This window comes from Crassostrea angulata, chromosome 9 (genome assembly GCF_025612915.1).
Source record: "Crassostrea angulata isolate pt1a10 chromosome 9, ASM2561291v2, whole genome shotgun sequence".
In the NCBI taxonomy this organism is placed as follows: Eukaryota; Metazoa; Mollusca; class Bivalvia; order Ostreida; family Ostreidae; genus Magallana; species Magallana angulata.
In genome coordinates this window covers 31286641-31299551 of record NC_069119.1, presented here as the reverse complement: position 1 = coordinate 31299551, position 12911 = coordinate 31286641, and the positions used below count along the sequence as shown (strand labels likewise).

At 33.9% G+C, this 12911-nt stretch overlaps 1 protein-coding gene across 2 annotated transcripts; it reads right to left on the bottom strand.

Moving 5' to 3' along the window:
* Positions 1-1852: 1852 nt before the first annotated feature.
* On the bottom strand, positions 1853-11654 carry LOC128163145 (uncharacterized). 2 transcript variants are annotated; one of them, XM_052826662.1, is made up of 7 exons: positions 11226-11650; positions 10085-10258; positions 6847-6981; positions 3849-3928; positions 3156-3246; positions 2595-2810; positions 1853-1948 (listed from the first exon to the last, which is right to left on the bottom strand). In XM_052826662.1, coding segments are annotated over exons 1-7 (807 nt in total). In that variant the 5' UTR covers positions 11335-11650; the 3' UTR covers positions 1853-1946. The 2 variants fall into 2 exon arrangements, with proteins under 2 accessions (XP_052682622.1, XP_052682621.1); XM_052826661.1 differs by lacking the exons at positions 1853-1948; positions 2595-2810; positions 3156-3246; positions 3849-3928 and adding an exon at positions 5857-6733 and having other exon boundaries at positions 11226-11654.
* Between the last annotated feature and the right edge of the window lie 1257 nt (positions 11655-12911).

Genomic DNA, 12911 nt, shown 5'->3' with positions numbered 1-12911 from the left:
ATACAATTGTGACCGCGTAGATTTTACGGTGCTAGGGAATTCTTCTGGATCTGCATCGGTCGTGTGCAGTACGAACCGGGTGAGGGAATGTTGGCGTAAAGGGTATAAGGTATAAGGTGTAGGCGCGCTGTAGGCTGTAAGGTAATAACGAAGGGTTGAATTGCCGTATTCCCGAAGGTCCACCAGTATACAGTTCCAGAGAAATAAACAGGCAATTGATGCAGGATTCCACATTTATTGGACGAGACTCAACGATGACAACATTAAAACAAATTAACAGACAGACAAGTTACAAACAAGGCGGATATGGCCAGTAGTGGCCTCCGGACTCAAGACTTCGGGTGAGTCGGACGTGGCCGAGGCTGGCCGCCGTATCCCAGACTGCCGATTGACAATTGTACATAATTATTTATAAGAATCTGAACAATGAGTATAAATTGACAGGTGATGACATAAGTAAGCTTAGTGAAAGGTTCACAGATATAAAATAATTAAATAAACTCAATGAGTCTTTGATATCCAAGACATGAAAAACTGATAATTGCACAATGTTGTTTTAAGAGATAAGCAAATGTTGAGACATGTCACTCTGTCTCTTTGAAATCACATATAGAGTCCGAAAAGTGTCAATCACAAAATAAACTTGTAACTTTGTAAGAAATAAAGTGTGAGAAAATATTACGAAACAAACGTTGAATTTTAAAAGTAAAGTGCAAAATAAAGTTATAAGTAAACAGTGAAAGGACTATATATGATAAGAGCCTAAAATGGCCCCCTAAAATGAACATCATCATTTTACTATCATTCTTTGTTTTCTTATTACAGATATGTATGTGATGTGTTTACGTAATATTCATTTTGGTTCAAGTTCCCACAATTTAGAAATATGACATTGTAAAGACAACCTTTTCCCGCCATTTTTGCATTTTTAGCGTAAAACAGGGTTTTTTCAAGCAGTGTTTCCTTCCGAAAACATAGACCGCATTCTTGAACAAATAAAATATTTTAATCAGAGATGTATCTAGGCAAGACTAATAAGTGACAAAAAAATTTTCCTCGTTCAAGCATGCGCTCTATATTTCCCATTCATAAATAGATAAGAAAAATGTCAATTTTTGGCTGATTTTGATTGAATTATAGAAATGGCGTCACTTCTGACGTCATATATTGCCAGTGAGTGCAAATAAATCAAATAAATAGATGAAAAATATATTTTATAACAACTCTTCTTAAAAATTAGTTAATATTTTATTGTACCCGAAACACTTAAAAAATGGCGAATTATGGGGGCCAAATTTAACTCTTATCATATATAGTTCTTTGCACGGTGATACAATCATAAAAATAAGCGTGCAAACCAAATATACACTTTCATATTTTTATTGTTCTGGAATTCATATAACTCTTGCCAACTTCCTTAGCTTTTTAAAAGGTTAACAATATGTATTTGTATTTATGTGTGCAGCATAAAGGAATTTATACCATCTCGAGTATTTTTGTGCCTTATATATTGTTTTGTTATTTGTCCGGATTATCATTAATAGGTGTAGAATATCAATAATTGTGTGATTTTGTTTTTTGCTTTATCAAACGAGTTGAAATTGTATAAAAATATTCTCTCGGCAAGATTCGCAAATGTATATTCACCATTTCCACTCGTTCGATAAAACAAATATAAAATCACAATATAGATATCCTCTATATATACCAAAATGCAACACAGCAATACGTATAATTACACAATAAATACATTCATATGGTTGCAAGGCGTGTTCTCTAATAACTTCAGTTCTTTGATGCCTTTAATATTGTATTTAACACCTTTCTGCAAATAAATAAAAAGCAATAAATGTTATGTTTGTGGAATTTTTATTGCACAGGACTTCACTTTAATGTATAATACAGGAAATACCATTGGATTATGAGATTGGAATGCCTTCCCTTGTCTCTGTAAATATTGGAGGAAAACACAAAGCTTAAATTCACTGATTATAAAACAGAACAATAATTCATGTAACATTTGCAAAGTAGATATTTCTTAAATTTGTCCTGGATTTTTTTTTAAGATGATTGCAGCCAATTTTGACTATGTTTACCTCCTCTACATGAAGAGTTTCGTATAAGTCTACATAGGGAAATGTTCAAATTTTATATATACATGTATATAGCTAAGTAATTGGATTTTTTCCTTAATAAAATAATGGTTTTGAGCACGAATTATCATATTTACTTTTAGCTTGAGATAAAGCTGTAAACATTCACTCTTCCTAAAAGCTCGTAAGACCATTAATATTATTAATCTGTGCGTTATACGGTAGATAACTTCTTAATGTACGAGATATTCATAGTATACAAGCGGGAGTAAATTGAATGTGTTTAATCGGTCTCTCTGCAAAGTGTGCAAAGAATCATACCAACCGCATTCACTGAACATCTCCTAATAAATTACCTTTTTGTATTTTATCTGAAGAGCTTTACTATTCTTGAAAAAAGAATTGGCTCAATGACTCTCGTGAAAGAGCAGTAGAAAACTATTAGTGAGGGACCCTCAATACAGTAACAGTGAAAGCCCACATGTGTAACTAAACACTCACACGTGTCGATCTTCTCACAGACAAACCCAGCCTCTGTCGAGCATAAGACGTCGTCCCAATAACCCATGAAGGTGTCCCTCATGACCACGCAGTTTTCTAAAGGTTTCCCCGAAGGTTCTGTGGAGTGCCAGTAGGAGGAATTGACGTAGCTTGAGTCAGAGGCAAATATCCAGTCACCTTCAACGGCGATATCTGTGACCCCGATCCAATATATGCCTTATGAGAAGTTTTAAAATGTTGAAAATTTATAAATTGATAAATTTTGCGAAAACTTAATCATTGTACTAATGAGGAATTTACTGCAATAGAACGTTTTTGAAAATTGAGTGATTGTATGTGTGCATGCAAATAAAAACATCTATATATGAAGGTTAATCGAATGTTGGGAATAGAATATGGCGTTGCTTGCATCGGAACCAAGCTTTTAGATTTTTCCGAAGATGGGGATAGTTCTGTTTCTGTTTTTGTGTTTGTTTAGTTTCAAAAGGGGGTCTTTTTATGAATGGCAAGACTTCATAGTACGTCAGAAAATAACCACTATAGTTTTAATTGCATGTTTACCTCCCACGGGATACGTCATTACGGACAGGAAGTGAGCCTCTTGGACTGTCCTTGGTTCCGCCAACTTGGCTCGGAAGGCTTGACAGTAACTCTGAAATAGTCAATATGAGCAAAGCTTTCTCCAGTGAGCCTAATGTACCTATTTGTTTGCAATAAGGACGGCTACAAGCTTATTGTTCCCCAAAACAGTAACTACATTTGTAGCTAGCACTAGTTGCTTTCGAGCAGGACTTGATATAAACTTGATTTTGTCAGTAAATAGGTTTTTCATAACATCAAGGAAATCTTTTTTTTTTTTGTGCAGGTGATACTGAGTTTGTTGCTAGTTAACAAGTTAGAGTTGTGATTAATCTAGAGGAGTCCTGAGACCTTGTGCGAAAGGAATTGAAAGGTTGTTGGTTAATTTTTCTCGGAAAACGTTATCTAGATGGACTAGCAAGTTTATTCGTAGAAAAAAATACAATTTAAATACATACAAAAATATACAAAAATGAATTCCTTAGCGATATTTGCAACTTGCAAACTGATAAAGTTCGTTTAAAATTTATTGATAAATAATCACATGTAATCAATTACTGCAAAAGAGGAGTATCGCATTTACAGTGAAGGGTATTATAGAAAACAGTTGTTTCTTTTTATAGAACGAATAAACAACGAAAAATAACAATAATTTTAGATAAAGTGAATTCTCACCGAAGCGGCCCCCCATGTCGCCTGTATCGTCAACACCAAGTAGCAGTTCTGGTTATATGTAATCCAGCCATTTGGGCAAGCTGTGTGTACAAGTAATAGATAAATATATCAGAGAAAAAATATCAATGTTCAGGATGCTGAATGGTTAATAAATTATCCATTGATACCCTGTAAGCATTAAAAATCATTCGTGATAATTCTGGTCCTAATTCATTCATTGTTATAGAACATATCTACATACTGTATACTGGGTTATTTTCGCCCTATGTTATTTTCACTCTTCTACACTTGTACAAAGTTGCCCCGTTTTGAATGACACAGTTGTGTTTACAGAGAGATGATTTGAGACATTGGAATTCGCCCAGTCTTAAATTTGCCCGCTGGCGAGGGCGAAAATGGCGAATATAAAACGGGGGCGAATATTTCCCTGTATACAGTATATTAGGGATAAAATTAGAATATTTTTTATAACCGTTATTCTGAGCTTTTCGCTTATTATGGCCACCACTACTCAGCTCTCTAAATATAAAGTGTATGTATTAAGTTTTAATATCACAGAGGAAAGTCGCATGTTCATGTAAATATTGATGTCAGAGAAAAAAACACATCATGTAAATATGTGTGCACATGTGAGAAAAAGAATAGACATATATCAATAAGAATTACAATTTGTATGATTATTTAATTTGTTTTATTAAATGTTTTGATTTGCCCCCCCCCTCCCCTTTTAAATAAAATTAATGTAAAATTAATTATTATATTGTTCCGTTGTGCGTGTTTTAAGAAAATTTCGATTCTTCCTTCGATTTCTTTTATCTGCAAAACCTGTGAAGCAATAGTTTGTGTTTAATTATTTTGTTTTATAAGGTGTTCATTAAGTCATTTGGTATTTGTCTAGTTACAACATGTTTACATGCCTTCTTGTTTTTGGGGATTTTTTAAAGAATAAGACACGTTTCCATAATGCATGTACATCTAGTTTCGATGCACTGTGCGTGTATTTTGACGTTTCACATCTTTTAAAGAGATTAGAGGTATCACTTTATAAAATGCATAGTGTTAAAAAGAAAGTTTATGGATTTCATTTTAAAATACAAATTAAATAAAATCATATTTCACAGGACATTCCCGTGCCAAATACTAACTGAAAGGTCTGGAATGGTGACTTAGTCTTGTGATTTTCTCAAAACTTATATCAGGCTATACGTGATTGTGTCATAAGATCGTAGATAAAAACAGATAAAAATATGAATTTTAGTTTAATTTTTTACCAACGGAGTAACAATTTGTTTTATCTAGTATCTTTATTTATTTTTTTCTTTCTAATTTTCTGCTACCAAATGAAAAAAAGCAAGAACCTACCATAGCATGACGCTGTCATAAAAAGTATGAAAAGACACTGTTGTTTTTTCATCTTTGTCTCTGTGACCCTACACGACTTGTTGGGATTGATAAGGTTTGACTGACTTTACCATAGTTCACAAAGGCCACGTTACATAAACAACACAGATTTCTACATGTAGTTCCATTAGATAGACATTACAAATTCCACTTTGTGACATTTTATCTATCATCTGATCTGTTTTACTGAACAGGAATAGTCGTAATTATTGTGATCAATTCTCTCTCTCTCCCTCTCTCTCTCTCTCCCTCTCTCATTCTCTCTCTCTATTTCTCTCTCTCCTCTCTCTCTCCATATCTCTCTTTCTCTCTCTCTCTCCATATCTCTCTTTCTCTCTCTCTCTCTCTCTCTCCATCTCTCTCTTCATCTCTCTATCCTCTTTCCATCTCTCTCCATCTCTCTCCATCTCTCTCTCTCTCTCTCTCTCTCTCTCTCTCTCTCTCTCTCTCTCTCTCTCTCTCTCTCTCTCTCTCTCTCTCTCTCTCTCTCTCTCTCTCTCTCTCTCTCTCTCAAACAATTAACGAATCATGTTCATAATGCTTAAATGGGTGTGTGGATAGGATACATTCTTTTCGTTCAAAAGAAGCCGGTACCGAGTAACTCATGTCATAAAGAATAATTGGTATTCGAAATTGTTAACTGTTCATAAAGTATGCAATCTATGTTATGTATCAATAACCTACTGTATGACACAGTCTTAAAAATAATATAAAATCATTGTTTCAATTTTTTTTATCACAATATTTATTTTGATTGCAAATAATGATTAATGATAAATAAACGGAAGTTGTAACAATTATCGTTTTTGTTGAGCTTTCTCTTCCAGCTTCCATCTACACAATGCATAAATGTACATTTTTATAAGTTATGGATACTTGAAAATTCATGGATATTTGTCATATCTCCAAGTATAGCGTCGATGAACATATAAAAATGTTTACTCGCAACGATACACACATAAACATCTTCTACTTTTAGTTAGCAGAATGTATCAGTCGTTCCTTTCTTTGACTGTGTTGAAAATCTCGATCCTCAGAGCGCTGTAGATCACATAACAGTGTATCACTTGTGCATGTACATGTATCGACCTACATGTACTACGTGTATCAACTAAAAAAGTATGAGTTATCATACTTTCCCCCGACACTTTGAACGGCAGTATGCATGCATGTACCTTATTGGCCGCTTGGGAAAAGAAAATCTGTGACACTTTCCATATAAGGCCAGCTAAGCTACACTTGTTTGTCAAATTCTCGTATAAATCGGGTTCGGTAGACTAGTTTTAAGATCACATCGGGTTCGATGTTTTAAAATTCGTGCTATGCTTTCATCCTTTCTATATGTCTTCTGAAGCTGATCATGTTGTCGAGGGCTTTTTCGATTCCCTCTCCCGTCAGAGCACTGGTTCTTTGGACAGTACAAAGTCTATTCGAGATCTCGTCCAAGCAGAAATACTCTATCACGTCCTTTTCAGTTAGTGCACCTATAGTAAAATAAATGTGTATTATGATATTTGATTAAGCATAATTGCACTGAAAACGACTGGAAATTGCTTTTTCAAGCCAGAATTATATCAAGAAAAAAAATGCACTGTACCTTCTATATCTTTTTTGTTTGCAAGAAAAACCATTGGAATGCCGTGTAACTCTTTTTCCATTAGCAATGATGTCAGCAGGTCGTCTGCATCTTGAAGTCGGTCACGTGCGGATCCATCAATTACAAAGATCATACCTATTAACAAAATCAAAATAAATCAGAATAAATGTATGAAAGCAGGCTATTATGCATCTCTCGAAGTCCAGGGTTTCTGATCCGATCCGCCCTACATTGTGAGAATTATAGCGGAAAAAAATAGTTGACTTGAGAAGATGACTATTGTCATAGTAGCAGCTCATGTAATAAACGTTTGTATTGTATCTTTATAAGAGTATCAGTAATATAAAAAAATCTGCATGCGGGACCTGCGATACTATCACTGTATAATTTCTGACTAAAACTTATGTGGACTATAGTTCGGGAAATATGGCCAAATAGCATTTCTTTCATCCTATGATTCATAGTCATTGCTGAGTAAAACATCGCAGTTTGATTAATCTGTAAATAAACAAACTAAATGAACCAATTTAAAAGGTACTTCAATTGATTTTGAACTCAATCTTAATTACCGATGACATAAATAAATACACTACATTGTAAATAAATAAATCAAGAAATAAATAAATAAAAAAAAGAAATTATTAAATAAATCATCATTTTAAATGTTGTACTGTTGCCTCACTTTTTACATGTAACTGTCATTTTGTCTTTGACTTGATTATTTAAGCGAACTCTGGAAAACTGGAGCGTGATAAGGCACAATTGTCTAAAGTAGTCGAAAGATAACACGCCCATTTAGAACTATAATGATAATAATAAATCCTAATGATACGTGTGATATAATAGACATATCCATAGAGGAGCATTTTACTACTTATAGTCATTTCATACATATCTTTTACAACGTAATGCTATGCTATGGTATGCAATGGACTATGTGCGGTATGGTCAAATATCTGCCGCCGATTTCAACCAATTTTTAAATAGTATCGTATGAAAATGAAATCTTCACAAATCATTGTAAAGAGGATGCCTATAACTTTAATCTTGATTTTAGTCATCATTGCTCACTCGCTGTTTATCTATGACGTCACTTTAATGACCTAATTCCCGCACATTTGCAAACAAATGAAGATATTCTCATTTTTGCTCTATATTTTGCATTCGGAAATATAGAGCGCAGGTCTGCTCAAGTGCGATTTTTTAACATATGTTTTTCTTCAGATAGTTATACATATCATACTAAAAATGGTACTTGAGCAAGCCTGCGCTTGATGTTTCCCAGTCGAAAAACCATCGGAAAACACCCATATTTTGCTACAAAACATCAATTTATCAAAATAATGCAATATTCATTACGTCATTTCTACATTATGACGTCACTGTGGTGATAACCTTTCACACCTTTATTTCCAATATGATTTTAACTATCTTTCATCTTATTTTAAAGCTCTCTCTGAAACTTTGATTTTGGGGGGCAAAAATTGCATAAAACCGCACTTAGTCCTTTAATGATAATTATGAGATTTCAACGGAATGCTATGAGATTCGTACGTATGCTTTGTAATGAGGAATTGAAATAAAAGGCTAAAGGATATGGTATGATACATGTATGCTATGATGGTATGGTATGCTATGAAATTTGAAAAAAAACGCCTCCATAGTTCTAAACATATCGAAGTAAAATGATAAGAAATCAAAATTTACAAAACATCCGCAATGTGAACATTTATTCTTTGAAATATTAAAAGCATTTACACCCAAGTTAAAATCATGTTGTATGAAATGCAATGGTATGATATGACAAATGACAATCTATGAGATTTTATGCTGTGGTATGAGATCCTAATGCTATATTATGATATTTCAATTTCAATGTTGAAAAAGATATGATTGAACTGACTGTAAAATCTCTGTATTGAATTCATACCTTCAAAGAAATGTTTCAGAAATTATATTACTGTTTTAGAAACGTTCAATCTTTGATCAATTGAAGGAAGGTCATAAAAGTAGCGAGCTAAAAAAGTGAATATTTACATGCATTTTACGACCGATTGTAGTTTATCGAATCATTAGTATTATTTACATCATATTTGCATGTTATATCAATCCTCATAATGTGTTTGTATAGGCTTGTCTAATTCAATATTAATCGTATTCTTTACTTGTTGACACAAATAACATAAATGGCTGCGGTTTATAGGAAGTAAAAACTCTCCCCCCAACTCAGTTTATATCCATATTAAGAATTGTATGTATTTATCAAGTTTATCAACGGTAAAGGTTTTACGATCGATAACTCGATAAATTATCAAACTCTATATCAAAACACGTTATATTTTGGTTTTTTTAAAATGTCCAAATACTAGACAGACATTTAATACAATCGCTTTTAATGCAAGTGTGAACTGACCCAATGTCAAAAGTTTGAATGCGGATTAAAAGTTAAAGCCTCTGTTATATCGGATTAAGATAATACCCGGTAATCAATGTAATTAATGACAACATTTCTTGGTCTGTATGTACAAGCTTAAAACTGCGAAAAATTTGTTTTCCGTCGACCTCACGTTTCAAAAAGTTATTAAATTGTAAATTGTCGGAGACAGTCGTGTAATAGTAGATGAGAACATACTGAGACTGTCCATAACAAATGAGATAGTAAAAACGACTGTCCGTAACAGTTTAGATGGTAGGTCTAGTGGTTTTTACTGTGACAGTTGAGATAGTATAAGGATTTGCTGTCAGAGTAGTTTATATCATGCATAGACTGACCGTGACAATTTATTTAAATTAAGATAGTAAAAAGAATGACCATGAAAGTTGAGATAATACAGAGATTTACCGAAATATCTGAGAAAGAATTGAGACTGACCGTGACAGTTGAGATAGTTGTAAGATTTACTGTTACAGCTAAGATTGTACTGAGACTGAACGGGACATTTTAGATAGTATTGAGGCTGATCGTTACAGTTGAGACAGAAGTTTAGATAAAGCTTGGCGTAAAATCTGAGATAGTAGTGAGACTGACCGTGACAGTTTAGGTAGTAGTGAGATTGACCGTGAGAGTTGAGATAGTTTTGAGATTTACCGTGACAGTTGAGGTACTAGGGAGATTTGCCGTGACCGTTGAGATAGTAGTGACACTGATCGTGACACTTGAGATAGTAGTGAGTCTCACCGTGACAGTTAAGATAGTAGTGATCCAGACTATGACAGTTGAGATAGAATTGATACTGACCGTGACAGTTGAGGTAGTAGTGTTTCCACAGCCTCCTGATGCTGGGTGTTCCTCCCATGTCCCACAGGGTGATGGTGTTATTGTTGTAGCTTATAGTCTCCACGTTAAATCCCAGAGTCGGCTTTGTGGTCACAAAATCACCCAGGGATAGTTTATACAGAAGCGAAGTTTTACCTAAATAACGAAATACATTTTTTTTTACAACATGAAGAAAGTTGTCTAATGTTAGCATAAAACACTAAGTCTTAATATAAGAGATATTATTTTTTAATGACATTCATGAAGATAAATACAAAATGTGTTTTTGTTCTTATTTGTTCAAGGTGGTAGGGGTTCAACGCAAAAGCATAGAAATATTACCCAATTAACCCTGTAGATTTGTCAGCTGTAATTTGTATATTTTACTGTTAATGTTCTGCGTTGCCTTTGCTAACAAAATACATGTCAATCATAGCTTTATTTTGGTTAATTTCACTCTAAAAACAGAAAAGCATTGCTTTGTCACCTTCCTGACATTTAGGTGCAAAAACAAATCCGTAATCAAAAGTTGATAATATTAAGTATCACTCAAATAGTGAAAACCATATATTGATTCCTTTGATCATTGAATACTTGAAAACTTAATATCTTTTTTTCAACTGACATTAACAGATAATAAAATTTTGTTCATTTATTCACAAAATTACAGCAAAACGTTTACGTACATGTACTGTTTATGTACTATTAATAATAGTAAAGCAGTAAGTTACTTTGCAACGAGTTTCTGGCCAATTATCAATAAAATTTCTCAATAACATGTCAGCGTATAAAGGTGGAACTCGCTTTGTACTGAACTGTGTATCTGATATACTGAAATGATTTCATTAGCTACTGATAAGCTTTCTGATGCTTCATACTGTTAAGGAGGCGGGGAGGGTGTGTCAACGAATTAGCAATTAGATCTTCTTCAAATTAGTAGACAATTTATTTGAAGCAATAAACTATTTATTGAGTAAAGAGACATTTCATAGATTTGATTTTGTTCCAAACATTTAGCCTGTACAGAGCTTTCGTCTATAACAGATCAGTATAGTCTATAAATAGCCATGACAATCCAGCTATCTTTAAAAGAAATAAATTTATGGATAACTCTAATAGATACCTGCCCCATCCAGACCGACTAGAATCAACCGGAAGGAAGTGGCCTCAGAGTTCCTTCTGGACATGCTCGAAGTACATCCCATGATGTCAGTTTCATGTCTGAAACGCATGCGCACTGAGAAGCATCTTTTCAAGTTTCAGTCAGAATTGTCTGTTCAAGCATCCCAGCCAATCGGACACATTTCTTTAATCTCCGTTAAAGGGAGATAAATCCGGCAACAAAGTAACTATGGTAGATGCCTAATGCAACTAGCGAGTAATACTTAAATAATTTACAACACACCCGCTGCACGCGATATGAATACACCGTTGCACTAGGTTGTCAGTATCAACAAACAGTCATTCAATGACAAGACTTTGAATCATTAACTTTCCTTGTGTCAGAGCCGCCTGATAACTTGGTCTATACTGGAACATTTAAATCGACAACGCGTCAAATGAATTCAACTAATATTGAGTCATGTAAGGAGTTTTTTGGGTTCGGTATTTAAATCGAGTATTAAACTCAACGCATACTAAGTCCGGGTATGTATATAAAAGATGAAAGAGGATTACAGCACGGTTTATCGAACATATTAGAGTTCCCCCTGAATAAAACGCTAGCCAATTTGATCTAGAAGCCAGACAAAATGTGTTAGAAAGTAGTAATTTGTTTTTACGTGTTTGACTGCTAAGGGCATGCATGTGTAATGCAATAGTGACTTTAAAATGCAATCATTGAAAATAGCCACTCAAATACCCGATTCTCTTTGAAAATACTTTATGCAGTGTGAATTTAATTTGTTCCTTTGAAGCAAGCATGCAACCTGAACACCGAATAATGTATATTTGAAAGGTGGCGCAAAAGTGCGACGAATCCCTTTTGGGAAATTCCTCTGTCTGGTGACGTCTGAAGAATATCCCAAATCACGTGAAATTTCATCACAAATTTCATTTAGGGCGAGAAAGTCGAATAATAAAATGTGGGAAAAAGTAAATTTGCGAAACTAATGGTCATGAATTTCTGAAAATCTAAATTTTGCTGATCCAGAGGTTGTTCAAATTAACTTGACATGTGTTTGCTTCATTAACGTCGAAGTCCTTGGGAAGTTGGTTCTCCTACACAAAGCTATCTCTTCTGTCTGGTGACGTCAGCAGAATATCCCAAATCACGTGTAATATGTCTTACATCATCTAGTGACGTGCAATATTGTGTGTGTATATATATATATATATATATATATATATATATATATATATATATATATATATATATATATATATATATATATATATCTTTTTTAAAATTCTTTTATTGTGCTGCTATTTTTTTCTGACGTAATAGAGTAGTGTACCTGAATATCACTAATTTAATGTAGTAAAAATGTTACATTTATGCGACCCCATTTATGTCCTTAATAATTTGTGGGATGCACAGCAAAATATTTTGTTTTGCCTCCGACTAGAATGTCTCGATGTTATTGGATGAATCGCGTCACGTGATTGTCTTATAAATTTCTTTACACGGGGAGCGTCAAAATGTATACGGCAACATGGCAGAGGTAACGTTATTTGAGCTGAATTTTGAACACAAACGTTTAGCCATACCTTTAATTGTTATGCCCCAGAATATTTAGAGTGATCCCTCTTTCCCCGTGACGTAATTCTACAATGGCATCCAGGTTTGCACAGACGACTGCCGTAGACT

Coding starts and splice junctions, on each gene's coding strand:
- LOC128163145 (XM_052826662.1), bottom strand. CDS start 11,334: ATGCGTTTCAGACATGAAACTGACATCATGGGATGTACTTCGAGCATG. Junction 10,259..11,225: donor AGTCGGTCTGGATGGGGCAG/GTATCTATTAGA, acceptor TTCGTTATTTAG/GTAAAACTTCGCTTCTGTAT. Junction 6,982..10,084: donor CTACTACCTCAACTGTCACG/GTCAGTATCAAT, acceptor TTTTGTTAATAG/GTATGATCTTTGTAATTGAT.